The sequence below is a fragment of the Antrostomus carolinensis genome, unplaced genomic scaffold, assembly GCF_000700745.2.
Source record: "Antrostomus carolinensis isolate BGI_N321 unplaced genomic scaffold, ASM70074v2 scaffold6549, whole genome shotgun sequence".
Lineage (NCBI taxonomy): Eukaryota > Metazoa > Chordata > Aves > Caprimulgiformes > Caprimulgidae > Antrostomus > Antrostomus carolinensis.
In genome coordinates, this window is record NW_010339134.1 from 68,596 (window position 1) to 96,346 (window position 27,751).

Genomic DNA, 27,751 nt, shown 5'->3' on the forward strand with positions numbered 1-27,751 from the left:
TTGAAGATTAAGTAGTTAACAGGGGTGAGCTGCCTTTGCTTCTAAACTGGTTGGGACAGTGTGAATAAGCAGCTACCGTTCATGTTGTTAGTGCTTTACAGGTGAGAGATTTCTCCAAGTCAACTATGAAACTAAAATCTACTTAGTAAGTTTTGCATAATCTCATTTTTCCTGTCTTACTCATTAGTGGAACAGATATCTCCTCCTTCCCAGCAGTGATTAGGATTTTTGAGATTACAAGTCATTTATTGCTTTTTCTGGGTTTACTCCCTGTTTGTCTTTGAGCATCTTCAAAAGAATTCATAGTTCATTCATTAGTTTAACTGCAAATAGTTACTAATTATTAGTAAAAGTCTATTCATTTATAAATTGTAGACTGCTTGAAATATAAAATTAAATTTTAAATTAGATGAGCAACAGGTTTGTGCTTCTGTGAACCTGAAAAGTAATATTTGAAGGTAATGTTTAGGGATTTGGGAATTGTATTAGCAGTCCCAACCTGAAAGCTCAGGACTTAATCCTGTTCCTGAATGCCTGTGTTGAAATTCATGTGGCTCAAAGGGTGGAATCTAAACCAGCCACAAGCTTGTAGATGGGATATATATTCAACTCTTTGGCTAGAGAGATGAAGTACTGTGCTGATGTGGTGGGTGTTATCATGGAGAGTGGTCAGGCAAGAATAAGGGATGGAGGGAGTTGGGGGGGAAACACAAGGAAAGATCATATGGTCTAATTCCAATGTCATGGTGGAAAATACAGACCAAATTCATACTAACCTGAGAAGTTTGGAGTTGTCATCATCCTGCTCTTAGGCTAACATTTCTTTTTAAGTCAGATTTAGAACAAATTCCTGGTTGAAATAACAGGTTTGTTTTGATCACATCTATCGTATTTCAGAAACAGTAGTGAAGAATTTTCTGCTGTTGGTGGTTTTTAGCAACTGGCAAAGTTAGACGACTCCTTTGATACTCAAAGCTTGTTAAGCCTCTTGATCTCATTTAACTGGCTGTAATGACGAGGCAGATGAAGCCTAGTGAAAATAAACATTTAAAGGAAAACATTAAGGATAACAGTGTTATTGCTGTGGCTAAAAGAGAATGTTTGAGTGTCAAAGTGGATGTTGACACCTGGAATAATCCAAAAGCTGTAATTCTAACAAGCTTTTTATTTCTTCCAGTTTCAAGCACTTGGGTTGCTGGCAGGTATTGTGCCAGGAGGCATCTAGGCAGCTATTTCCAAACTGTCCTTAAATCAAAAGCACCAAGAGGAAGGCAGGAGCACCTGGGCTGCCAGAATCAGCTCCAGTTTTGGGGCATGTTGCTGCTCTCCTGCTCATGGGTTTGGGATTACGGAGCCGTGCAATGCTGAGCAAATCAGGGTAGGCTTGCCCAGTGTTGACTTACCTGCTGCTCCTTCTCTTCCTAATACTGAAGTAAAGAATGCCTGTCCCTTGGCTATCTATTTTCAAAGATGGAAAATTCATATTCATACGTTAAGGAGTGAAATGAATATATATGAAGTGGTAGAGTTGTCAGACCATAGAAGTAGGTGATGCTGTTGGCTGTGTACAAGGGTAAGTAGGGAGCGTGGACAGGAGTCAAGTGATTCAGACCACTGGATTTTACTGATCCCTGGCATAACCCGTTGCTGTTTCCTCTGCGTGCCTTTCAGGAAAGGCAAATAAATCACTTCAACATCAGAAATATCCTAAAAATATTACGCTTGGAAGGACTTATTACGGCATTCAAAATTTTAGAGGCACAGAAAAGGTGTATTTGGCTACAGAAAAGAGAAGCTTAAAGGTCCAGATTGTCCAGGGAACTCCAAAGCAAATTACTTTATGCCTGTAATACAGGGCAGGGAGCCACTTTCTTATAGGAAAAAAGTGTCACCTAGAAAGTGGGCTGTAAGTTCCAGTTCTGTGTTAGAAGTGCATAATACTGCTCTTGTTTAACCTGAGTCTTTTCATGGTAAAAGTAGTTTGGTTAATTTTGTTTCTTTGCTGATCAAGAATGACACTATGGAGATGAGTATTAAGCATTAATTCCTGAAAGGATTAGAAACTCCTTTTAAGCAACGTCATCACTGTCTCATTGTCCATTCATTAAGTATTATTATATTTGACTCTCCTTTGTCATAAAGCAAAAATCTGCTGCAGTAATACTGTTGTATTCATAAAAACAAGATGGCTTCCGGGAGCCAAGACAGTTTTAAGTTTGAAGTGGTGGAGGGGAAGGAAGAGAAATCAATGGCTGGAAATTTTTGGCACCAGGAACTTTTAGTCTCCTCTGGACTATCCAATGGATAGTAGAGAATTTTTTTTCTCTCATTTATTTCAAAATGTATTTATTGTAAGTATCTTTTTCTCTAAAGACTTGAGAAGATGGTATCTCCCATTCTTCCTTCACCTCAGTGGTGCATGCAGGACTTTAGGCATCATTGCTTTTGGCATCTTTTGGGAATTGAACATTCCTGGGTAGAGGACATTGCATGTAATAAAAATAAGCTGTAAAGCTTTCAATCTGCGATTACACAAACCTGTTTCAAAACACAAAAATCTATCATGTGTTGTTCTGGCATGTAAGAAACTTGTCCTGTTGGTGTAGTGGGTAAAAGTCGTCGTCTCTCTGAAGCATCCAGCTTCCACTGACTTCTGTAAGATTTATGAGTGCTTAAAGACACTGAAAATCTGACTGTTGGGTTTCAGTTGGATGCAACTGCCGAATTATTCTAATCTATCAGGTTGCTGAGCTTCTGCCTGGAGGATGGAGTCTGTTGATTTTGGTAAAGAGGCTTTCCATTGATTTCAGCACAACTTACTCCTCTATGAGTAATACGTTTCATTTCATGTATTCTGGGTGATGAATATGGAGAACAATCTATTTCAACTGTAGTTGATCTTTTTTTATCAAAGAACTAGTCATATGCCAGAAATCTGACAGCAAAGCCAAAAGCTACATTTTCCAGTACGTGTACAACGGGTATTTGTACAGAAACGTGTTTCGTGTGCAGACAAGTATCTGCAATAAACCAATTAGCGTATGTACATCAGATGTTTTTGCAAAGTGCTGTTTGCGTGTTTGTATAACGACATCGTCTTAAGCTCCACTTTTCTTTCCTTTCCTTTTCTTTTATTTTAGTAGCTTAAGGAAAAAAATATTCTTCCATGATAAAATATTTATAAACTCTGTGAAAACACAAGTTAGAATGCAGGACCTAAGGCAAATTCCACACGAGTTGCAGTGCAACTGCTCCTCTTGCTTTTTACAGTCCTCGTTTATGAGTTTGGAGAATCGTGTCCCCATGGATTTGCTGAACAGAAAATACTCTTGTGTCTGACTTGAGTGGCTTAGCAACCTCTTTGTTAGACTCCCCAGAGAGACTCCTCGGTGGTTCCTGGGAAGGCCCCGTACAGATTTATACCTCTAACTGAAATGCTGAGCAGCAGATTGTGCAAGGCTCCTTGACTCTTTACCATCCCATTTTTGTAAATGTAGTAATCTAACGTGGCTTGGGTAAAGTTACATCTGTTGCAGTAACATCTCGCCAGCAGAGGCATTGCTGGCGGCAACTGTGAGTTGTGTGGAGATCTGTGGAGTATCTGTCCTTTCTTGCTGTGACGAGGGTGTCTGGCTGTTAGGGAAACAGCTCTGTGCCTCGTTAAGCAAGAGGAAGATGTCCTGTGTCTCTGGATATTACTTTGTGAGCTGTTGTCGTTTCTCTAAGAGTGGCTAAAGGATTCAGAGGAGACAACCCCGTCAGCTCCTAACTCGGTGAGGTATGTTATGTGTCCGACAGCGACGGCGGCCGTGTTGTTAGAGTTACGTCAGTCTCAGGTGTATGAAAATCTTTATGGTGTGTTTACAACTGTCAGTGCTGCTCCTGCAGATGTACCTGGGCTGATGAACTGGTGGTAGCACAGAGCTCACTCCATGCCAACGTCTTGAAATGTGAAAGGGACTTGGATTTCTAGGTTAAAGCTAGCCCATGTATATCTATATTCAGAAGTACTTTTCAAAATGAAGGTAAAGCAAGAGAAAAATCCTCCTGTTTTATTTTGACACTTCAAACGTGTTTACTTGTCACTAGTACTGTTGTGAAAGACCACAAAATACGTTAAAATATTATTGAGATGTTGATGTAGGGCAGCTCATTGAGAAGCTACTAAAGAATGAAGTACCTTCTTAATTTCCATACTAATATATTAAAATATTTTATTCATAGACTGAACCAAAGAGGTAGGTGGTTGTACAATTTTAAAAACTTTATATTCTTGGTTACCACTACTTCCTGAAGTTGCATTGTGTGGTGGCTGTTGCTGTCTGCATCAGTACAGACTTCAGCAAAAATGCTGGCTGGCACAGCCTGCTTTACTGTGAGGAATTGTTCCTGGTCATCAACAACATCTGTCAGTTTGTGCCCACCAAGTGTCATCTCTGTTCACTTTAAGATTCATTTTTTGTTTGTCTAAAATAGAAAGTAAGAAGTGTGCTATCTTAGCAATACATACACCTGACACTACTGAATATCTAGAGAATTTTAACACTTTTTAAATGGAGATGTCTCTAGGTCACAGTTGCAGACGGTACAACGTAGAAGTTAAAACAAGGTTGAAAAAAACTTTTCATTCTGTAACTTTGATTTCTCACATTAAACCTTGAGATACTCATTGTTGGTGGACCATTGACAAAATCTTGGATGAATTCAATGAGATTTTTGCAGTTAACTTGTAAAAGTGTTGAGACTTCCATTGTGCTGTTTTAGCTCACACAGAGGAGTTCAGGATGTTACAAGCCATGCATTTTTTGACAGTAAGGGATAATTAATGATAACATTCACAAATATCAAATTAATTCCATCTAGGCATCCTTAATGGAAGTTAAATATTCTTCCCTTGTCTCAGCTACGTTAAAATTAAATTCTTATTGATGAGAATGAGTACAAGATCTAATGGGAAACAGCGAGAGGCAAAAAATACCTCTGATCTAGTCAAGAATAAAGTTTTACTTGCTTTATGTTCTGAGTAATATTCTTAACTCCAAAGTGGGGAAATTGTAATACATGATTTAAAACACACAGAAGATATGAGCCACAGTGATATGTGAAAGTGTTATTGTTTTACTAAACATGACATTTTTGTTTTGCTGCTTTCCAGGTATATGACTGATGGTGGTCTGGGCCTCTATACTCGAAGGCTAAACCGGCTGCCTGATGGGATGGCTGTGGTGAGAGAGACCATGCAGCGAAATACTTCACTGGGACTTGGAGATGCTGACAGGTAAGGTCTCATCCAGCAAATACTCACATACAATGGCACATTTGATTCACGCTGTATCTAATGCATTTTGGATTTCTAAGATTAAATAGCTTTGGGAATTCAGATACTGAATATATGAATATAAGTTTCTCCAGAGTGTATTGGTTTATATGTTCACAGAGGTGTCAGGATAAATGCTGACTTTGTCTTCTGATTGCTTTGCTGAAATCTCATCTGTGTTTTTGTGGCCAGGATGCAACACAAGAAAATGTAAAACTTTGATTTTAATAGTGTTTGAAATAAAAAAGACCTCATTCTCTTCTCATTTCCACTGATTGTTCCAAGTCCAGTGATTCAGTGTAAACAGTCAAAGCCAAAAGATCGAGGATTAGGGGACTAAAAATCTATAATTTATAGGAGTGTGATCATAAAGGAATCTGGGGAGATGGACAGTAATGAGACCTGTATTCTGTTAAGAGTTGAGATAAATGTGTTAAATACTTTTGCTTTTAATGGCACCAGTCTATAGCTGCTTCTTTCCCTTCCAAACCCAAAGCCTGATGAGTGTTACTATTGATGTAGTAAATGAACCGTGTCCTTTTTCTTCTGTGAGGGGCCCCTAAGTATAAAACATGGATTTTGAATTTACAGGTTTGAATAAATTTCTGAAATAAAAGTTTTTTCTCTTTTTGTTTTGTTACTGATAAGCCTTTCCTGGGATATAATGCAGTTGATCATGATTGATATGATCGATACTTTCATGATAGTGATGCTTGGATTAATAAGGAAATACAAATGATGGAGAATCTAACCTTGTTTTCAATGAAAGTGGTTTGGTGTTCTTTTGATATTAGTAAAGAGCAGGATGGTAGATCTAAACAAAAGAACTAAAACCTCTCAGCAAATCTCAGCTCAGTTTCGATTACTAAGTCAACATATGCTTGCCAGTTGTGAAATATGCTTGGATTTTTCAGGAGCTCGTATCTGTTTCTAAAATTTGCAACTTGAAACCCCTACTCTTGCTCTTGGTTGACCGTGGGTGAAGGCATTGCCACCTGGTGATGCAACTGAAGACTAATCAAGTATCATCCTCCTCTGTTGCTGTGGCTTCTGATCATTGCCATGCTCACAGAAGCTATCTCTTTACAGTACAGAATTGGTCTAATGTAAATAATATTATTGTTTAACAGTCAGCCTTCTGGAGAGCTGATAGTGATGCATTCCTCATCATTGATTCCTTCTTCTGTTTTCTGTGATTGCAAGACTTCTTCTTGGCATGGAAATTATTCTCACATTTTATTTGCTAAGCTCCTTCCCTGGTGACACCACCACACATGAGGACCAATTAGGTACATTCAACAGGAGACATTATTTGTATGTTTAAATATATTCTGCTTAGAGTGGGATTGTGTCACACTGAAATGCAATCCCTAGTTTGTCAATTGTTTCAGCTTTGGAAATCATTCTTTCAGTTCATATGGAGGGGATGGACTTTACACACGATAAAGACTGTATGGCTGGCAATTTAGCTGCAGCACAGGATCACATTAAAATTAGCCTTGGTCACAGAGTTGGTGACATTATTATGTGTTGGTTTGATTTAGTCTTTTCTATTAATAATGCAAGCCTACTCGTCTTACGCAGGAGATGGGAGTTTTCTGGCAGTGATTTAAAAATAGCTCCTCTTTGGTTGCTGGGTGATCATGATTTGCAGTTTAAACAAAAAATTAGTCTTGGTTTGAGCAGCAGTCTTCCAGGGTGAAAACTGGCATAAGGAAAAGGAGTTGAATGAAACAGAGCAGTAATGAATGGCTTTCTTCATTATGTGAATGGAGGCAAGCAGGAGTTCTGCTTTATGGGTGCACCTAGAAAACGTATAAAGATTAAATTTAACTTGTTCAAAGCAGATGTTAATTGAATGCATGGGAGAACGAGTGTGAAAGGCTATGAACCTTTAATTATAATGTTAATCATTAAAAAGTTATCAGAGGAATTTTTGCAATTTGCTTACTTGTTTAGTTTTTTGTGTTATTAATTGTAGAAGTTGAGTTGTGAAGCTTTTACTCATTGGCTCTGGTATCATAAAGCACAGACCTTAGAATGTACATTTTCCCCTGCAGCAGGGAAATCCAAACAAGGCAATTTAATTTAATGCTTGAGTGTAAGGTTAATGGAATCATTGCACAACACAGCTGAGCTTATTTATTCACTTTAACACAATTTCTGTTTGCATAGAACAAAGACATTTTTAATGAAAAAAGGCATTAAAAATGCATTTCTATTTAGTTTCTTTTTTTTTGAGCTTGCAAATTAACCACCTCTGGTTTTGTCTCTTCTCTGTATATGGACTTGGTGTGTACCATCTGGTTATTTAAGTTCATTTCACGTTGTCAGGCGCAGCTGTTTGGTCTAAGACTTAATTCTGCCCTTACTTTCATATATGTAACTTGCATTTATGAATATGTATAGATAAGAGGGAAGATATTTAAAACTTAGATTTGAGTAAATCTTTCTGTAATTGCTTACTCGTAGAAGCTATAATGTAAATAAGATTATTCAGACGTGTGCTGACTTACCATATCCTTGTGAATAGGATGGGAAACTAAATGAATGTGAGCTTGTCAGGAGTAACTTTAATGCTGTTAGGAAAATGTCTGTATGACTTCTTTAAAGATCCTGCATGATGGAGTCTGTGAATAACTACTGCTGAGCATGATTGACCTGGATTGTTTCACTGTTACAGTTTAATTTGAGATTGTGTGAATTACACATCTTTACCTAAGAGTATAAGGCATAAAACGATCTTCCCTGCTTCTCATTGTAAGGACCTGTCTCATCAGATAGCAGATTACTTTGTCTTCCAACAGCGACAGCATTCATGGACTGTAGGTAAAACATGACACAGGTGTTGAGCATGAGTAGGATTGAGTGTTTCTGTATCATGGTTCAGATCTGTGATCACCACAATGACAGTCTTGGCACATTCTTGTTGCTCTGCAGTTAAAACAAGACCATATTCGGTTTAACTCCCAGAAGGACCTGTAACTGAAGCTGGCTCCTGGCAGTCGGTAGCTTTCAGTATGTTCCCTGCTTTTGTCAAGATTTTTGGATAATCCCAGAGGACAAGGTGGAACCAGGAGAGGAGATGGACAGGAAGGAAGAATTAGAAGTGAAGCAGAAACTGAACAGAAAGCCAGAGGACATTCCATGCAGAACATGGATATATCACTAAGGACGTCATTGGGTGCAGTTTTTTTTCAGATGCTGTGATTTATAGTAATTTCTACAAATGTTAAAAATTACTGCTTTCAAAAATAGCTGAAGAGTAGTATTTTGCTGTTATTTTGCATTTTATAAAAACTAATGAATGTTATTTATATGTCTCTTGGCTCAGGTAGTAGACAACTCTTCACATTCATTCGTGGAATAAAACCCTTTGACTGGAGTATGTTTAAATTCACTAACTGCAATTTAATTTCTTGAATACTGTTATAGTGATGAGATGACTAAAAAGATAGGTTAGTGTTCAGTGCTGGAGGGAGATTGTTGGACTGCCTTCATGACCATGGGAACCTGGATCACACTTCAGAAGAGCTGAAAAGCAAGTTGAAGCAAGTCATCAAGTTGGGGGCAATATTGGCCTGTTCTGAAAAACAGGGAGAGAAGGAGATGTCAGTGCCTTTGGAAAGAGGCAAATTCCACTGAAAGGAGAATAACAGACATGGTGTTGATGGGTATCACTTAAACTGTATCTAATTTTCTTATTTTTAGGTGCTACTTTATTGCAGACAATGGAAAAATGTTACAATATAAGGAAGAAAAAAAGGAAATTTTTGTTAAGATATTCTTTATGTAGTTTTATAGTAGGATAAGGCAGCATTGAGTCCTAAGCATGGGGTTTTTTTTTCAGTTTTTCATTTTAACTGAGACAATACAGCTAAAATTAAATGAAGGTGTTTGCAAATGCTGGCTTTGCAGATGAGGAGTTAAATCTTCCATTTACAGAGAGTACCTGTTAGGAATACTATCCTATTGCTACCCATCTCATCACAGTTTTGCTACTCTAGCAATGGTAACATGATGTGTAAGAAAAGGGGAAAACCAGAGAAAATGTGTCTGAAATAGCTACATAGACTGGATAGACTTTCCCCTACAATGTTAAAATATGACTGGGTTATATGTTGAACTTCAGATGGACCCAACTGTTGTAAAAATACAGAGTATTGTAATGGCAGTGGAATTCCCATCATCTCCTTCCCCCACAGCATCTCCTGCTCATGCAATGCTCTCTCAGGAGTGTTGACATAAGTGTTTGTGGAGTTTCACAGTAAATGAACTTGCAGGAAGAGTCATCTGGTATTTTATGTGAATGGGTTTATGGAGGGAGGATGTCCTTTCTGTCAGGAGATGGAATAACTTATACCCATTGAAGTCATCTACAGACCTCAGGAGATTTTGGCTAAGAAAGATGCTGCCAAGCTGTTAGTACTCGACCAGGAAGACTGCATGCCATCAGTTCACAGTTCCTCCACTTCCAGAAAGCCATGGCAATTGTACTTGCATTCAGTTGCTATGATTAAAATAATTTCTAAATTCTACTTTTCCCACTTTTTCTTTGCTAGGACAGTGAAACACCCCTATATAAGGATGCTATCTATTAAGTAAGCATATTTTTCTATAAAGTAATTTAGAAGTCTCTAAATTGTTTTAAGATAAAATGGATCAAAAAATAAGTGCCAGCAGCCAAGTATTCATTGCTCACTGTAACTGTGCTGAGAGTCACTGCAATTTGTAAGTATATACCCATGTGTAGTTGCTTAATGGCAAAGTCACAGGACTGGTGAGATTATTCATGCCTAGCAGATCTTCCCTTCTGCTTGACCATCTGTTTGGATTTTATCACTAAGTTAGAAGAAATACTAGTGCTTCTAAACATACAAGTTGTACCTTGGTACCTAATAGATACCTATCTCTGTCTTTGAAAGATCCCACATTTATCTTGAAAACTGACTCGCAGAAACAGGGAAATTCACATTGCAAAGATTCTTTGAAGTTTATGGCCTTGGGATCTGCTGATTAAAATCACAATACCATATACTTTTATTTTCCAAGCTTTCTTTTTACAAGCTGTAATTCAAAGTGGTTTTAGGTTACATAAAGTAATTGTGAAGTTAAGCAACAAATAGTAGTTGAAAGTGAAGGTATAGTAGCTATACCCAAGGGCTGAAATTAGCAGTACCAAAAGGAAGGGGGGGGGGGAAAAAGTCGTTCTACTTTCAAACGAGGCAAGGGTAGTCAATGGGAAGCAAAGTCTTTTGGCAGATCTGTTTCAGTACACTAAAGATGACAAACCTGAGCATGAAAGTTTTTCTTTGGGTCTAAACCAGAAGCAGGAATTTTCATTACTAAATACAGGTTGAAGAACAGTTGCTCTAAATTTACCAGGATGTATTAGTAGGTTAGACTGACTCTTAAAGACAGACAATACCTAAGAAGCAGAGAAACATTTAGGGTGGAAGGGCATGGTATGATGTTTGTGTGCTGTAGGAAAGAGAGATATGGGTGATTTATCACCTGTGTAACACGGAGGGGTTAACCGTGGAGAGGGAGCAAATTATTACAGGCTATAAAAGCTGTCTCATTATTGAATGTATGCTTTTTAATATCCACCAGAGTTATTATTTTAATACGCTGGTTTATTCTTTGAAGATGCTTTATAGAACTCCCTTGAAGATGAGAAAGAAGAGGTCAGAGATGAAGTGGCTGTGTGAGAATTGCCCCCCTTGGGTAACCAGGTTCTTCTCAACTTTGTGGCTTGCATTCAGTGCACACAGTAATACTGCATTTTGGGTTTTTTCTTTTTCTTTTTTCTTTTTTTTTTCCACGCACATACTTTTGGGGATGCATATGCTATGCTGGATAAAATGTGCTATATTCTGGGAAGTACTTATATAGGATTCGGTGACAGTGTCAATGTCAATTCTGCTGAGAGAGGCATGATGGAATACAGATATGTTGGAAAGCTTTGTTTGTTTCTCAGGCTTGGTCTAATTTTACTCATTATATGATGGTCAGCAAAGAGTCTGCTTCCAACAACCAACTTAGTGAGACTGTTTGAAGTCTAGAAAGAGTTTTGAGGACAGGATGACTTAAGTAGGTAATTTTTCAGCAGAAATTGTATTTGTTTAAAAATTTCTATCCCGATTCTAGATTATCACGTCATGTGAAGGAACCTCACCTTTTTCAGAATTGTGGATGCTGATCCTGTGGAAATAGGAAAAAACATGATCCTTCACCACTGGAACTCGATTTTCCTGAAGTGCTGTTTCCTTTAATACACACCCACTTTACTTATAAGTACAAAGTTGATCTAATTGCTGATTTGGAGGCTCTTCTGACACCCTCAATATTTCTCGTTCCTTTGCCAGAGATTAGCACTGTCTTTTCTCTTGTATGAAGTGGCTTTTAAAACACTTTAGGCATGTGGGAAATTAAGCTTGTATTCCAAGGGTAAACAAGATTGTAGATACAAAGACCATTTTGAACTGTATCAGGGTCTTTGTGCTTTGCATGACAAACCAAAGAATGTGAAATGCTTGCTGACATAGTGCAGACTTTGTTATTTGGTTTTCCATGTCGAATGGCAAGAGAGTCAACATAGTCTCAGAACTGACCTACAGCAGTAACCTCTGAGTTTGGGATTTGGAGATTGAATAGATAAAACTAATAACAGACAGCTGTCAGACTCCAACGAAGAATCCCAGTTTTGGGCTGTTTGGTGAGTGTGGAAGCTCATTGTGGCTGTGAAGCATATTTCAAGACAGATGATTTTTTTTCAAATATTGTGTCCATTACTAAATGTCTCAAAAATACATCAAAACAGAAAGATTCTCCCTTTGGTCTTTTTTTGCCCTTTTTAGATAGTTTGTTGGGGCTTTGGAGTTGTCCATAATTGTACATTGCATTAGAATTTTTCATTAGGCTTTTTTGCTTCTGTTTTATGTCCATGTATTATCTTGTGATTATAATAATATTCTATTGGTATTAGCTTACATGTTAATAGAAATATTACTGTTAGTAGCCAGGATCTAAACTTTCTGTTTAGTGGTTGAATGTTTTGTGTAACTGTATTGTTTAGAAAATACCAAAACTCTTGAGTCCAAATGTAAGATGCATGGCTCTTCCTCCATGCTCTTCTGAGCTTTGCTGGGGGTTTTTGTTTGTTTTTCTTTACTCTATTGATTGTTTATTGAATATTCAGTCATTTATTGCCAGTCTCATCCCCTCCAGTGAAGAGCTTTCAAGCATAGTAGTGCAGGTGGAGTGAGGGGACACCTGTATCATCAGTGAGAAGCCTCCAAGGAATTCAGGTTATCCAGATGCTTTGAAGGATCCCTTGGCTACACAGGGAAATGAGATTCCTAATTTGGACAGCTAATATGTTTAAAGTTGGATGGTACTTGTGGCTCTGTATATCCAATAGACATCCACATCTGCAGCGAGGCAGGAGAAGCTATAAGGTATCCACAACTATGAATTCATATTTTAAATGCTTTATATTTCATAAGCAGTCGTCTCCTTCAACTGTCTTGAATGGCAGCTCCTGTGTTAAGAAGGTAACAGAGTAATGAGGATACTTTTGGGCTGCCTGATGTCAAAAGAAAGGCAAGTGTTCCTCACCTAGTTCTCATCTTGGCAGAAGGTGTCTTCAGCTGAAATAAAGGTTCACTCCCTATTTCCATGGCACTTCAGAAGGAGGTGCACTCTCTTCCCTCCTCTCCCAGACATTATTTACCAACTAGAACTGGCTTGACATAAAGAAGGGAAAGTCTCATTTCCCATGTAGGTCTGCACAAAGAGAAATGCAGAAATTGGGGCGTATGGACCATATAGAATGAACATCTATCCCCACTGGAAGGACTTTCCAGCGCTGGAGATCAGCTCTGCTGCATTTTGCAGTAGGAGTGCTGAGGCAGTGACAGTGACAAAAGTGCATAACTATATTTTTGGTGCCTTGAGATTCTTGGTGTCATGATTACTTTCTTGGTGGCCAACAAGCTATTCTATATTGGGAGACAGTACCCTTCTTATCTATAAGTCCTATTCTGCTCTTCTCCATTCCTCAGCTTTCTCATGGTATAGGGATTGTCCAGCAGTATGATAAGGTGACTTTATGACCTTTTTATGACAGCTAATAGGGTTCACAGTGAAGCTGAGATTCCACAGAACAAAAAGTCACTTTGCTCCTGATCTTCCCGAGATGAGCTCGAACATCCTGAGGCTTAAACCGCCCAGTGTTAACGCAGCTGCATGGGGCTTAAAAACGCTCAGCTATTATATAAACAGGCATTAAGGCTTTCACGTGATAGTCTTATGTTGCTTAAGTATATACAGTTAAATATACATTTGGCCAGGGTAAATAATTATATACTCTACAGTGGAAAGACTTGGCGTTACATTGAGCTGCTCCAGCAGTATTATGAGAACGTGTGTAATTTGTTTTTATTAGTGAAAGTTTTTGATATTCTCACTAAAAAGAAAACATTTAATTTTATTAACACTGATTGCTGCAATTTGAGACTAATTAATTTGATGTAAGTGGCATTGGAACTGTGTGAAACCTGTGTGCAGAGTTAGCACAGGGAGCCTGAGTAACTACCACATTGCTAGAGGCTATGTTTATGTGTGTCCGGGTATATATGGTCAATAAGTAGCCAGAGGATCAGCACTAAACGTTGGAAGCCTGATTAGTGCCTGAGCAAAGTCCAAGGGCTGAGGTCAGCTCTTTTTAACTATATGATTTTTTTTTTTGTTGCTGTTTCTTAACTGAGAAAGGCTCAGCTCAGCAGCTACTGTGGAGTTACCATGTGCTCTCATCAGCCCCAAGTAATATTTTTATCTTTTTAATCTAATTTCAACTTTAAAGTTTATCTTCTCTGATTATGTTGTTAGTTTAAGTTAATTTTCATATATATCAACTAATTCATTCGTTTTGGTTTGGGGGAAATGAGCAAACCACCTTGAGTGTTCAAAAAGGTTTTATTCCCTCTTTCATGTTCATTGTCAGGATTGATTTATTCTTGTTATGAAACTTGCAGCTAGAAATACTCCTCGTAACATGACTTAATGCCTTAAACATCTCTTTGAAACTACTGATGTTATTTGATACTATCTGATATGCACATGCATGGTTTTATGTTTCATTTGCATTTTTATGCAAAGATTTCATTTTTATTTTCAGAGATGACTGAAACAATGTCGCATTTGCAAAAGTGGAACTGTTTTGAATGCAGAAGGGAAGAATGGAATATTATCAGGAAATAGTTAGAAATGTATTAGTAGACAACTGTATATCTTTATGGAAAGAGAGGAAAGGGAAAGGAGAAGGAAGACTCGCCAACTTGAGCCTCTGGGAAAGAGATGAGTATCTTGTGCCAACTGAGGTTCACAGAGGACATGTTCATCCAGGAAAGCCTTATACTCCACTTAATCCATATTTTGTGACTGTATGTATTCTCTGTCTACTCCTAGATAGAGAATTTATCCATCTGTGCTTTAAGATGGGCTCATAAGATGGGCTCATGAGATGGTCAGGTGGTGGCAAGAAATCTGCATTTACGTGTATATAATGTCTTAAATGTGCATACAAAAAAAAATTAAAATTTTCTGAAATCAGAAGATTGTGATTTCGAACTGAAGTTAGGGTAAGAGTTCTGTGCTCTGATTTCTGTTGAAATTCTTTGTTGGCTTCTAACAATAATCTCTAAGCTATTTTCTTGTTAATATAGATGAAAAGCAAGTATGCCACATGGCAACATGAAGTTGCTTGTCATTGCTTTTGGTCAAAGCATGCTGATGGTTTGGCCTCCAACACCAACCTCCAGAAGGTACAAACAGAGGTGTCTTCCATGCTGTGGTTTAGAGTTTGGGTCTCTTTCTGCAATAGCTTCTGACCACTTCTCAATTTAGTGACAGACTTCTCTCTTACTGTGTTTTTATGGGCTGAACTTACGTTAGCTGTAATGAGCAAAACGTGTGACTGATAATCCTTCTTTCCTGTGAGTCATATCATATGTTTCCCCTCTCTCCACTACCAAAATTCCAGTCATATTTGACCAGTTATTTTACCTTTTCTATGTCATCCCCTCTATGCTACCAAATTGTTCTCTCTTGCAGCCATTTATCTCTTTTCAAGCAATGCATTGTGCTTTCAATGGTGGGCTTTCATCCTGCCTACCTTTGTCCTCAGCGAATTACTGAAACCCCACTGTGTCCATGAAACATGTTTGATTTTCATAGTCTCTCCCCACTTTGGATACATTCTCCTCATTTAATGACATCAGTCTCTGATTTCACTTTTAGATTTTAACACCACTGGAATGAGGGAGCTTGCAATATATGGTGATGGGGTTAAGTTTATTATGGCAATGTATGTGTTATTGAATCATTTAGGAACAAGGGATTATTTTAGCAAGAAAAAAATGAGAGCCAAAGGTAACTTATGACTTGGCTAAGCAAGGCTGGGTGGAATCATGGGAGGAGAACAAAACTTTATTTGGACATTTTCAGGAATAGCAGTGAATTGTAGCTATAACTTAAGTAGAATGGATTCAAGGGAGACAAGGAAAACATGAGAGTAATTAATAAGGAAGACCCCTCTGGCACTGACTGGTAAACTAGTCTTTGGGAAGTCTGACCTTTGGGTCTTTTAAAAATCTATATGATCTGAAGCACAATCACACATTAGAGGGAAAGTGGTGTGAATAACCAAAGAGGCGTTTTCCAGATTAATCTTTGTTTATTAATACTGAAGTCAAGGACTTTCCTTGTACTTTGTCAGGTGTGCCTGTTACGATGCAAAATATGAATGCTTGTCTTAGTCTAACTAGTAATCTTGGGTGGCTTTTTTTCCTTTTTTGGGGAGTTATATCTAAGACTTTTTATCCTTTCATCTTATTATCCCTTTGCAGTTCACTTCGTTAAAGTCTCTAAACAAAGATATCCAATGACCACTCCTTAATTCTAGAGGAATTCACTGAACTAGAGCTGTCTTTATCAGTACTCGTTTATGTTAAGTCTCTGATAGCAAAGTGAGACACCATTTCACAGCTCAGCCTTAACAAGATGACCCCATTCTGCCAATATTGAAATAGGAGAGAGAGATGAGAAGCTGGTTTAAAATTATTTTCATTTCATTATTGCATATTATTGAATATTTGTTCTGTTTTTTCCCTTACAGAGTAGTGATGCAGTGATTAAGGTTCTAATGTACAAAGTCAAGTTGAGGTCTCTGCTGCGCCTGACTGGAGCAGGGATCTCAGTCTTGGCCTCCTCTGTTGGGGTTGTTTCTTTAAGAATATTTCTCACTGTCTTTCCTGCCAAATTGTTTGCTGGAAATAAGATCAACACAAGATACTGAAAGGTGTTAATTGGACTCTTGGCTATTGAGGAGCTATCAGGTCACCGGAGTGGGATGGAAAGAATTAAAGTTGAAGTCCTTGAACTCCCATAGCTCCCCTGGATGATTTAACAAAGGGTTCAAGAGAGTCATCTTAGTGTTGTGAAGAGTTACATTTTTAATAAATCAACAGGATATTTAATGATACTTGATCAAAAAATTCCAGACCATCTCTAAAACATCACTGTAGCAGTAGCAGAACTGGCAGTTTGGGAGTTGGAGTATCTAAAACTTGCCAAGGTAGAGGGGAGGGAGAGAGTGCCTTAAAACCTCTTTTTAACAAAATAATTTCCAACTGGATTCCAATTACTGCTTCTAAGCTGCTTTTATGTCACCACTGTGGTGTAAAGGTGCTGTGTTTGGTTAGAAGGTAGGCCTACAAAGTTCTCAGGATCTCAAAGAAATGAGTGGTAGGGAGCAATTTGGGCCTATATATGTATTGTGTATGAAAAATGGCATTAACAGAAAAATGAGGTTGTGCATAGTCCATCTGCTGTGACAAACAGACAGGGGTTCCCCCAGTAACAACTGTCATCGTGGTAGAGCAGTGGTCCACCTCTGCAGCAGATCTGTCCCCTGAAGTTAAACAGGAATCATAAAAAGAGGAAAAAAGGTGCCCCATCTTTAAAGGCTGTATCAAAACATGCATTTACAGACAATCTAAATTCTGATATTTCTCTTCCAATTTGCCCCACACCTATGTTTTCCTTTTCCAGGCCCAGCTTCTTCTCCCACTCTGTTGCTTTTGTGCAGCAGGTCCCAGCCATCAACTTCAAAGTTTCCATCTAAATTTGTTTTCCCTTTCCTTTTCTTTTTTTCCACTTATTCTCCACATACAGTCTGAGTTTCCCTTCTTGATTTATTGTCCCTGTTCCCCGAGGCTCTCCAGAACCAAAAAAAAAAATTAAAAAATTATTGCAGGACAAGGTTTCTCAGGAGAAATCGATATAAGGTAATAGTAAAATCATGTGTATTTTTTAGCAGTACTCAGAAATTGTTGTGCTGTTTTTAACTGAGACTAAAGTCCATCCTTAGGTTGGCACGCAGCTTGGAAAACTTCAAGCCAAAGAGCTCAATTTTGGCAAAATGATAAAAAATTGAAATCATTCCCCCTGCTAATTATTTCATTACTGTAACACAGCCATCTCTGAAGCAGAGGGTGTAGCCTCAGAAAGAGCAAACACGCGGCGCAAAACCCAGCAGGGCTGGGGCTGGAATTACTGGGCAAGGAACAATTTTGCAAGTTTTTGCTCTTACAGAAATGCTAGGAAAGGTTAGAGAATCCTGCAGCGACCTTGGGACCTCAGGACTTCTGCAGGGTAGGGAGTGGAGGATGGAAACAGTGCCAGCATCGGTGATGTAGACCTCTCAGCAGAGAGAGCTAACAGAACTGACCCAGCAAAACCTACTGAAAAAAAGTAAAATTGTGCTTTTCTGTTGTATTTCACGATTGGGATGATTAAAAGGTTAAATTTTTAATGTGGTACGATTAGAAGGGTGGCATGACAAAAAAAGTGGTTTATGAGTTTGCGTGGTTGAGCTTTTGTTTTCTCCCCCTTTCTAATTTTGTCCATTAAAAATAAATAAATAAAAAGACAGCAAAAGAAGCCTAACTGCTTTTAACTTAGCAGTTAAGAATTGGAGAGAGATAACATAGGTGAAGTTGCATATATGAAGGGATGATGTAAACAGCCTGCAGTGGGTGATGGAGGGGCTGGGAGGGGGATGTTGCTCCATAGGAGAGGCTCTGCTGAGCTTTGAACCGGATCAGATGGTTGAGGGCAATTAAACACCCAAGATTTCCCCCTTTAAACAAAGGCACAGAAGGGTGTCTCCCTGTGTTCTGTGCTGTTAATCATCAAGAGGAGAGAAGAAGAGTAAAGGAAGAAAGAAAAGATGGTGCTGTGTAAAGGAAGGATGTTCGACCCCAGCAGGATGCCTGCTTGAGTTGCATCTCAATAAATAATAAGCACTTGTTATGCTAATAGTCACTATTTTCAGTAACATGATTTGCATACAGATCAGGTGCATGTTAATGACACTGCCCACATAGCCAATAATGCACATCTGAGTTTTTGTCCTTAGTGCTTTCGTTTGTAAAATGACGCATCACGTTAATGAATATTGCAAAGTTTTCGAGTGCAGATACAATGAGCAGCCACATACCCAGCTAGATATGCCCTGAAGGTAACCACACCTACCAGAGAGGTGGTGGAAGAGGGTGGTGGATTAGTGTCACCTCTGGCACTGACAACAACTGGCCTGGCACCTGATTATAATGAAAATAAATGAAACAAAAGGCTGTACAAATGCATGATAATGCAATGATGCATGATAGTAATTAACTGTGTGTTGGTTAATTACTGGATGCATGGTTGTGTATATTGCTATGCCTTTGTACCAGAGAACAAAGTTTAGTAGTTTTATACTGACTTTATGCCACCTGGGAAGGGCACAGGTAAGACCTGGCTTTGTGGAGAGGTAGAATAGTTACCTCTAGAAAAATGTTTGAGGTGAATCAGAGCCATGTTGATATTCTATCAGTGCTTTGCATCATATGTGACCATACTGTGTCTGTCCCATTAGGAGGACTGGACTTTTGATGAGCTGGGTCTGAAGGGCAGCTCCTCGTCTTCTTTCTTCTCTCTCCTCCTTTCCCACACATCTTCTGGATGCCTGGCATTTCTCGTTTCATCATCTCTAATTGGAAGTTCTCGCTCTCCTTCTGATCTATGAACTTAACTGAAGAAGATGAGTTAGAAGTTAGCCCGTAGGTTGAGAGTACCTAGTGTGGTAGAAATTAAGGATGCCCTATAAAATTTCAAGGTGTGACAGCTGAGGTTGAGTGTCATGCTGAATCTGAATGGCATCCAGACCCACTTTAGTATCCTCAGATGTGCATCTGTAAAGCATAGTGCAGCACCAGTTCAGGAATCTCTGAATCATGTTTCGTAACACTGTGTAGCTATGCCTTCTGTGGTTATAGCTGTACTGATTTTTTCTGGTAGTATTTTGACACCACTGAGCTCTGCTTTCAGCTTAATACTTACAGTAAAATAATAATTAAAAAAATATATCTTGGGAAAAGATCTAAGGATTGTTATCTGGCATTCCAGACCGAATGTTTAACATAGTGCATAAGGCATATAATAGAAATATTTACCTGTTAGGAAACTGTAAGAATATGATTTACAAGTTATTACCAAATTAATTTTTCAGGTATCAGATAACGATATTTGGTATCAGATAATCCAGGCCCTGTAAGGCACAGATGTTTGGAATTAGTAGTTCAGTTTCAAAGGAAAATAACTGTTAAATGCAGTAGCTCACCACATCAATATTCAGTTGTTATTGCCACTGGTGTTCCCACGTCCCACTGCAATTCACGGTGTGGTTTATAGCTATCACAGCATCTATAGCCATTAAAAGGATTTGCTCTTCCAGAGAAAAATTAACGAGTTTAATAATTTTGAATGAAGAGGTGCTGTTCACTCTGGTTCACTCAGCACAGGTGAAGCTGTTCTGCAGCTTCTGGTTCTTTCACCAGCAGCGTGGGCTTGATGCATCTGTTTGCAGCAGCTTGGCTGGAGTTGGGTGCAGGGACCCCATGGCTGGTTGCACCCTCATTCTGTTGTGCACAGTCCCTACGCCGAGCTGTCACCACCGCAGCCAAGCACTCAGGAAGGATCTGAAGGAAGTGTTGTTACACCAGCCTGGTTATACAACCATTAAATTTTGCTGTTCCTTCTGTAGATCCTCTGCTTCCCAATCCCCGCACTCTTCTGCACTGTAATTGCAGAAGCCCACTGAATCTGCACTGAACTTCATCCCTGGCACAGGAATCATGACCTGAATTTTCCCAGTGGCATATTAGTTGTAATCTCTGCTCCGAGCATGTTGCTGTGCGGAGGAAGCCTTACATCCCTCACCAGTAAGCTTGTGGTTACTACTGTTATTCTGAGGTAGCTTCTGCTGATCATCTGTGAAAGGACAGGTTGAGGTAGCTTTGAGCTGGCATTCATCACTGTCCAGGAGCACAGGCAACCACAGCAAAGCCAACTGGTACACTGCAGAATCTAAACAACGTGTCAACTGTCATCTTTTCCTTCTAGTGGAATAAAAGCAGAACATTCCACCCTTAGAGGATTCCTGTATTTGCAAGGAAGAGAGTGTTTTCTCTCTAAGTGAATAATTTTTGAGCAAATTAAAAAATTGCTTAATTGGAAAATTAAGTTTTCAGTTTACTGCACCTAAAACGTTGACTTTTGGGAAAGAGCAGGTCTACCAGCTGAAATGTCCTCCAGCCAAGCTTCTATAAAGCTGATACATTAGCTACTTGAAATGCATGCTGCAATACTCTAATCTGGAAGACCATTAGTCTTCTCAGGTGACCTACAGCTATGATTTTATTAGGGTTTAGTGAAGGTCAGAAGTTCACGTGGGCAAGTTGTGATTGCCACAGGTGTTTATGTGATAATTAAGGAGTTTCACTTCTCATCAGCTGCAATTTTCAAATATTAGTTTCAATTCAGTGTTTTATCAGACAAGCTTGGGGTTTTCTTACTGCTTAATTAAGAATTTCTATCTCTGAGTGAGCAAAAATACTGAGTTGTCAGTTACCAGCATTTTTCACAAAACCATAAAATGTAGAGCTAGAAAAGGCTTTTGTGTAGAAGCACATAGTCGTTAGAGCTGCTGTCTTGTAGGCAAGGATTTCATCAGTTACCTTTTGTGTTAGGAAGAGTATAAATTTAAAGAAAACTTAGTGGTTTTCTTAACCAGGTGTAAGTAACAGTGGCAAGGAGGAGAAATGTCCACAATTCTATGTTGCATTAATAGTCTGCTGTGAATTTGGGAACAGGAAATTAGCCTATTTGACAGATAGTACCAGTGAGAATCAGAAAAAAGCAATTCACATGGGAAAGCCTGTTCAAAAGAGAGTAGAAAGATGTTGCAAGGTCATCTGAGAAAGCAGCATGTCTTTTGGCTCAGATAAAATCTTTGGAACATCCTTGGGTTGGACAGGTGAAGTAGATCTTTTTGTTTTGTTAGAAAAATGCAGATGGACTCTCAAAATGAAGGAAAATTGATTTTTGTTGACGTTCAGAGTTTATGTCTTTGTTCTTTGCTCATTATGCAGTTAAAGCATTTATGTGGTTTGAATGTTTATAGACTCAGTAATATGGAGGATTTGCAAACACTACAGGTCAAGCTATAACGATGCTAGCTTGATTTAATAGTTCTTCTTTAATTAGGATAAATAAGTTTACTTTTCTAGTGGGATGTATTCGCTTTTTAACAGCCGCAGCAACAAGAAACAACAGTAAACGCAGAGATAGATCTAATTAGGGGGAGGCTGAAGCAATTAAGATGGGCAAACTCTATTGATCATAACTGAACTGGGTTTGAGTAAGGTATGTTGAGTTGATAGCGATGCTTTTACAATGGGTAGTATGAGATGGTTAATGACTGCTGTTGATTTCAGTATTTTGTTGGGGATGTGTGGGAGGGAGGGTAAATAAAATTTTGCAGAATGTTTCAAAACCATATTGCAACTACTTGGAGAGCTGCTTGTTCAACCAGAATTATCTAAGTTCTCTAGATACTACACCTGACGTGTTGTTCTTGGGCCTGGATATCTCCTTTGACGTAGTCCCCTGGTCCTACTGGCTAGAACAGAACCTTTAATTCAAATTTTATCTTATTCTGAGCTGTTTTCTACCTCATTAGCCATAAAGAACATTGCTCCAAGGTTATGGAGCTGTATAGCTTCCTTCATATCTGATGTTTCTGTTCTCTGCTACGTTGCTTGTTGACAAAGACATAATGTTAGAAAGCTCAGAAAACAAACTGTAAATTGTATATGGACATCTTACATATATTCATCCCAAAGCATTTTTTCCAGATTTCTGAGAAGAAAGCAATTGTGCCAGCTGCACTATTTTTATAACTTCATATGTTAAAGATCTAGCTGAAAATCTTAGTGGTTGCAGAAGACAAGGAAGTCTTATGACAGTGTAGAAGTAAACTGTTATTTTATTCAGCGGATTAGATTGGAAATACTGAATTTTTCTCCTTGGCATGTGTATTAAAGCCTGTGATTGGCAGCATTATGTTCTTTGGAAGGAGGACTGATTTTTTTTATGGTTTGGAGAAGGACGCAAAGAAAACTGCATTTAAAACAATAGGAATGATACTTCATTCCTGCGTTTCACTACATTAACTGTTTGCATTTCAAGATCAGATTTTTTTTTTCCATTTTGTATAGACCGTTCTTACTAATGAGCTACTTGCCATGTTATGTATATTTTTATTTGCTTTGAATATTTGCTGAGAAAAAATAGCATAGAAAACAGATACAAACGCGTATACGTGTGTATGTAGTAAACACACGGATAACATTTCTCACTCAAGGAGATTGAGACTTGTAAATGTCCTTGAATTTAGAAACAAATGTTGGGATCAACCAAATACAACCCCTGGGTTCAGTGTTCATTTGGAATTCCTCTTGGATAATAGCGTGCAAGCTGCATCACAGCTCAGCATCTTCCGTTTTTATTGGATTATCTCCAGTTGCCTGCCATGTTCTTTCTCCACTGCCACTAGAAAACAGCCTTTTGTGTTTATTCACTCTGTGCTTATTCATTTGAAGTGGGTCTAGTGAAAAGTATGCCTCACACTTGTGTCAACACCAGTGCTCCATCCATGTAGGCTACTGGTGTTTTTTAAACAATCTTTTAAGGAAACATAAAATGTTATAAAACCATTTTTTACCAGAGAGTACACATACGTAAATAGTCTTTTTCTTCTCCATCAGGCATGCGTGTCACCTTGTCAGAGGAACCTGCGGTTTTCTTGAATGGTTGGTGTGGAGGTGCAAAACCAGGACAGTTGGTCAGTGGAAAGGAATTGCTAGGAGTTAGATGCTAAGTCCAGTGAAAAGGAATTGCTAGGAGTTAGATGCTAAGTCTGTCTTATGCTATTTTCCTGACACATTATCAGTGCAATAATCATTAATCTTATTGCAAATCATCAATCTTATGTCATGTTTGGCTTTTCTATGTATGCATCATTTTTTCAGGGCCAAAATCCTTACTCTTCAGGTCAAGTGAAATTTTGCTGTTGACTTAAGTGGCAAGGGACTTGTCTTGGGAATAGCATGGGACTGGAAAAAAATCTCAGCAAAAAAACTAAATGTAGGACTGGTTGGTTCCTATGCATTGCATAGGTACCCATGGGGTAGCACACACTGGTGATTCCTTTTTACTTTCTTCTGTACCATACTACCTATATGAGTAATTCTAAGAAAATCCTCAAGTATTCTACACTTTGTGTTCACTTCTAAAAATAAATAAATAAATCCAGACAGCACTATCATAATATAATAGTCTGCTCTCAGGGAACTCTGTAAGGCAAGAGAGGATTCTTACCCTTGATGTTTATGAGTGTCGAGTGTTTCATAGCACATATCCCTCATCAGTCTGCAAACTTAGTGCCTCTTTTGTTCAGCAGAATGAGGGGATTTAAATGAATCTTCATTTTTCCAGACCCGCTTCTCCTGGCTCCCAAGCTCCATTTGGAACCACAATGAAAAGCCACAACTTCACAGGGTAGTAGCAGCTAAGGTCTATTTGCTACCATTTCTCTTACTGTGGGTTTATGTTGCTTCCACTGTTCCTCTGAATTTAACTAGAAATACCTTCCCAGGACTGACAATTACATATGAGTACAAGTTGGGGGTTTTTTTAAACTTACTTTAACACAAAATGTAGGTTGTTTAGGTTGCTACGTGGAATTTTAACCCTATAGTGTGATGCCTTGTAGTTATAATGATACAGCAGCATTGCTGTGTTCCTGCTTTTTCTCATGCATCTATTTAATCAATAGAAGTACTTTGAAAATGTATATTTTTGTTTAATGTGCCCAAGTTAAAAGGACAGAAGTGTGTTCAAAAGCATATTTGAGTTGGTTCAGAATATGTTTTGGCTTTCCAAAGATATTTTTTCCTCATTTAAGTAATCTTAGTGTTCTTTAGGAGGAAAGAAAGAAAAAGAAGGCTTAAAAAGTTACTGTTGAGATTATTTTGAGACATCAATTTACCCAATTGCAATGGAGTCTCTTTCAGGGTGAAATGTGGCAGAAAGTTCATACTACACGTGATAAAACAGCTTGCAAAGGCTGTGAAGGACAGTGTCTGTACAGTCAATGCTGCTTGCTTTACTTTTATGATCATTGCAGTCATCAAATGCAAACACTTTATAAGCTCCTAACTGATATATCTCAGCTAAAGAGGAAAAAAAAAATAAAGGAAATTAACATATTACAGTAAAATCCCAATTTTCAAGCAATTTTGGTGTTCTCTAAGGAAGAGTTTGAAATGCAGCAATATCCGTGCTGCTTTAACCTGGAATGCAAACTTGTAATTATGGTTTTGGGCCTTTTCAAATAAGAATCAAACCACGCATTTCTTTGATAAGTCTTTTTTTTTTTGTTGCGTACAGTTTTAGCTCAGTTCAGACCATGAACCCATTTCTTACTGAGGTTAATGGGAACAGCACACCAGCGTGGGGAGAAAGAACAAGCAGTTGGAGGTGCAATGATTTTATTACACTGAGTATTAGGACACTTTGCAGCCTTTTCTAAACAGCTGTTCTTTAGGTAAATTAATACCTGGAGTCTCTTTACTTCTTCCCAACTTTAACTACCATAAAAGAACTTAATGTAAAGCTGTTCCCAGCTTATCTCACCCCATTGCTATGCGAAACTTCTAACGCAAACGCTTTTATAAACTGCAGCCATAACACACTAATCTTCTGAACTTCCTGACCCATAAAACTATGATTATTGCTACATGTAAAATTCATCTGGAAATATCCCTCTGTATTTAGTGTTATGGGTATTATGTTGCAAAATCCCTCCTCCTCTGCAGTGTAAGGGCTGCCAGGAAAAGGAAGGACAATGGGGCTGTAGATTGGCGTGTAGAGAGTAACGCTGCACCTTAATCCTCTGATTTTGGTTTTATTTGGAGCTGGTGATTCCACAGATGGGATGTTCTGATTCTTTTTGCCCCCTAGGTAACAATTTCAGACTTGGGTTTTTTTGGAATTAGAATATTTCTGGCTGTTCTTATTTACTGTTAGCCACAGGTTAGTCACTAATTTCCTATACAACTCTGTGAGCAGATCATTATGAAACATCACTTTTTTGGGAGCTGTTTTGGTGAAGACAGGAAAGATGTCAGAGATGAGAAGAAAGCTGTTCTATTCCAGTTTTTATTCTGTTAAGTATCTCTCATATCTGAGTTCTTTCTAGTAACTATTTTGTGATTAAAGTAATGAATGAGGAGCAGTTTCTGGGATTTGGTAATAAAGGATGCCAGTGAAACTCAGCAGAAGCAAGAAAGGATTGATAATATTTCATAAGTATCTTTACCCTCACTTTCATTATTGGTAATACATACTTTTGTTTTAAAAGCTATGTGACTCTTCTCATTATCTTTGAAGATTAGACATCTGCAGCTTTGCATTTATACACATATGCATTGCACAGAGGGTGGGTTGACCACACTCTAGGCTGCAGACACACGAAGAAGCAGAAGTCATGTTTCTATCTTGAATTCACCACCAGAATAACTTCATATAGGTAATCGCCCAGCTGAAAAAGAAGAAAAAAAATTAAGTGAACGGCCTTTTTTAATTTTAAAACACAAACATTTGTGTTCAATTATGCTTTTCCCAAGCCGCTTTTATTATTAGTGTTGTTCTAAATTGCAAGTTGTCACATCCACCAGCCTCTAAATTACCAGTCCTCTGTGTTGCTATAGTAACACTGTGGCCACTAAAATACAGACTCTGGCGTAGAAAGGCAAGCTCAGACTGAGACTCATTTATTTGAAGGTTTTGGCAGCAGAGTATCTCCACAAAGTCTTTATTCTATAACCTTTGAATACTTCCATTTTAACTCTTTCAACCAGAAATCCAGCGGTGCGCTAGAAGATCTATTTTATTTAAGTTAGGATACCCAAGCTGAACAGAGTTAATAAATAGATGGGTATAGTTGACTTCTGACTACTCTTTCCTTCTCTTCTCCTTGGTGTCGGGCCGAATGATTGATGGCTTTCTTGAGGTGAGGCTAAGAGGACAGCGCGGTATTGTCTTCTCCACTTCCTCCATCTGGAAGGCTGCCCATCTCCTTTTTGTGGCACAAGTCCCTCAGCAGTAACCTGGACAACAGAAACCTACCCTGGTTGGATTGGAAATGTAGTTTCTTGCTTAGTGAACAAATCTTTCTGTACTAGTAGGAATGGACTTGTGTGTTCCCATTGGCTAGAAGTCAGGGTGTTGGTCAGTGCTGGTAACTGACAGCAAGAGTCAGTGTTTTCTGTGTGTCCCCATTTAAATAACAAACTATGCTAAGAATTATAGGCTCTCTCTTGAATTTAATCCCTTCTCCTTGTGCATATTACTGCAACGTGCTCTTAGTTTCATAAACTCAGATGACTTTTTGCTAATCTATTTTCTCCAGTTTGCAGTTCAGTTCCCTGACTTTCACCTGTTTATCTAGTTCACCTCAATGAACCTCCTCACTGTGGCTTTACTTCTGATTGATGTCTCTTTTCAGCCTCAAACCACCTTCCCCGACCTCCTACCAAGCCTCAGTTTCCCGATTCTAACTCCTTGTCCTCAGTCTCTTCACACATCTACTTGTAGCCTTTCTCTAACTCACCTCATTCTGCTCACAGTGACCTTGAACCAGTCCCTTGGTTCTTCATCCACCCATGGGTGCTCTGACCTCTTGTAATAGTCTTCTACTGCAAGCTACAGTGCTGCCTTCCATGCCCAACTGGTGATGCCTGTCCAACACAACTGTGTTTTGGAGTCATAGAATGGTTTGAATTGGAAAAGACCTTTAAAGACCATCTAGTCCAACCCCCCTGCAGTGAGCAGGGACATCTTCAACTAGATCAGATTGCTCAGAGCCCCATCCAACCTGACCTTGAATGTTTCGGGGGATGGGGCATCTACCACCTTTTTGGG

General features: G+C 38.6%; 1 protein-coding gene across 1 annotated transcript in view; it reads left to right on the forward strand.

Moving 5' to 3' along the window:
• The window catches only part of LOC104530977 (neuron navigator 2-like), a 96,670-nt gene that overhangs the window by 7,904 nt on the left and 61,015 nt on the right, over positions 1-27,751 (forward strand). The window contains 1 exon segment of the mRNA XM_010175725.1: positions 5,156-5,278. Within this exon segment, the coding sequence (XP_010174027.1) occupies positions 5,156-5,278 (123 nt within the window).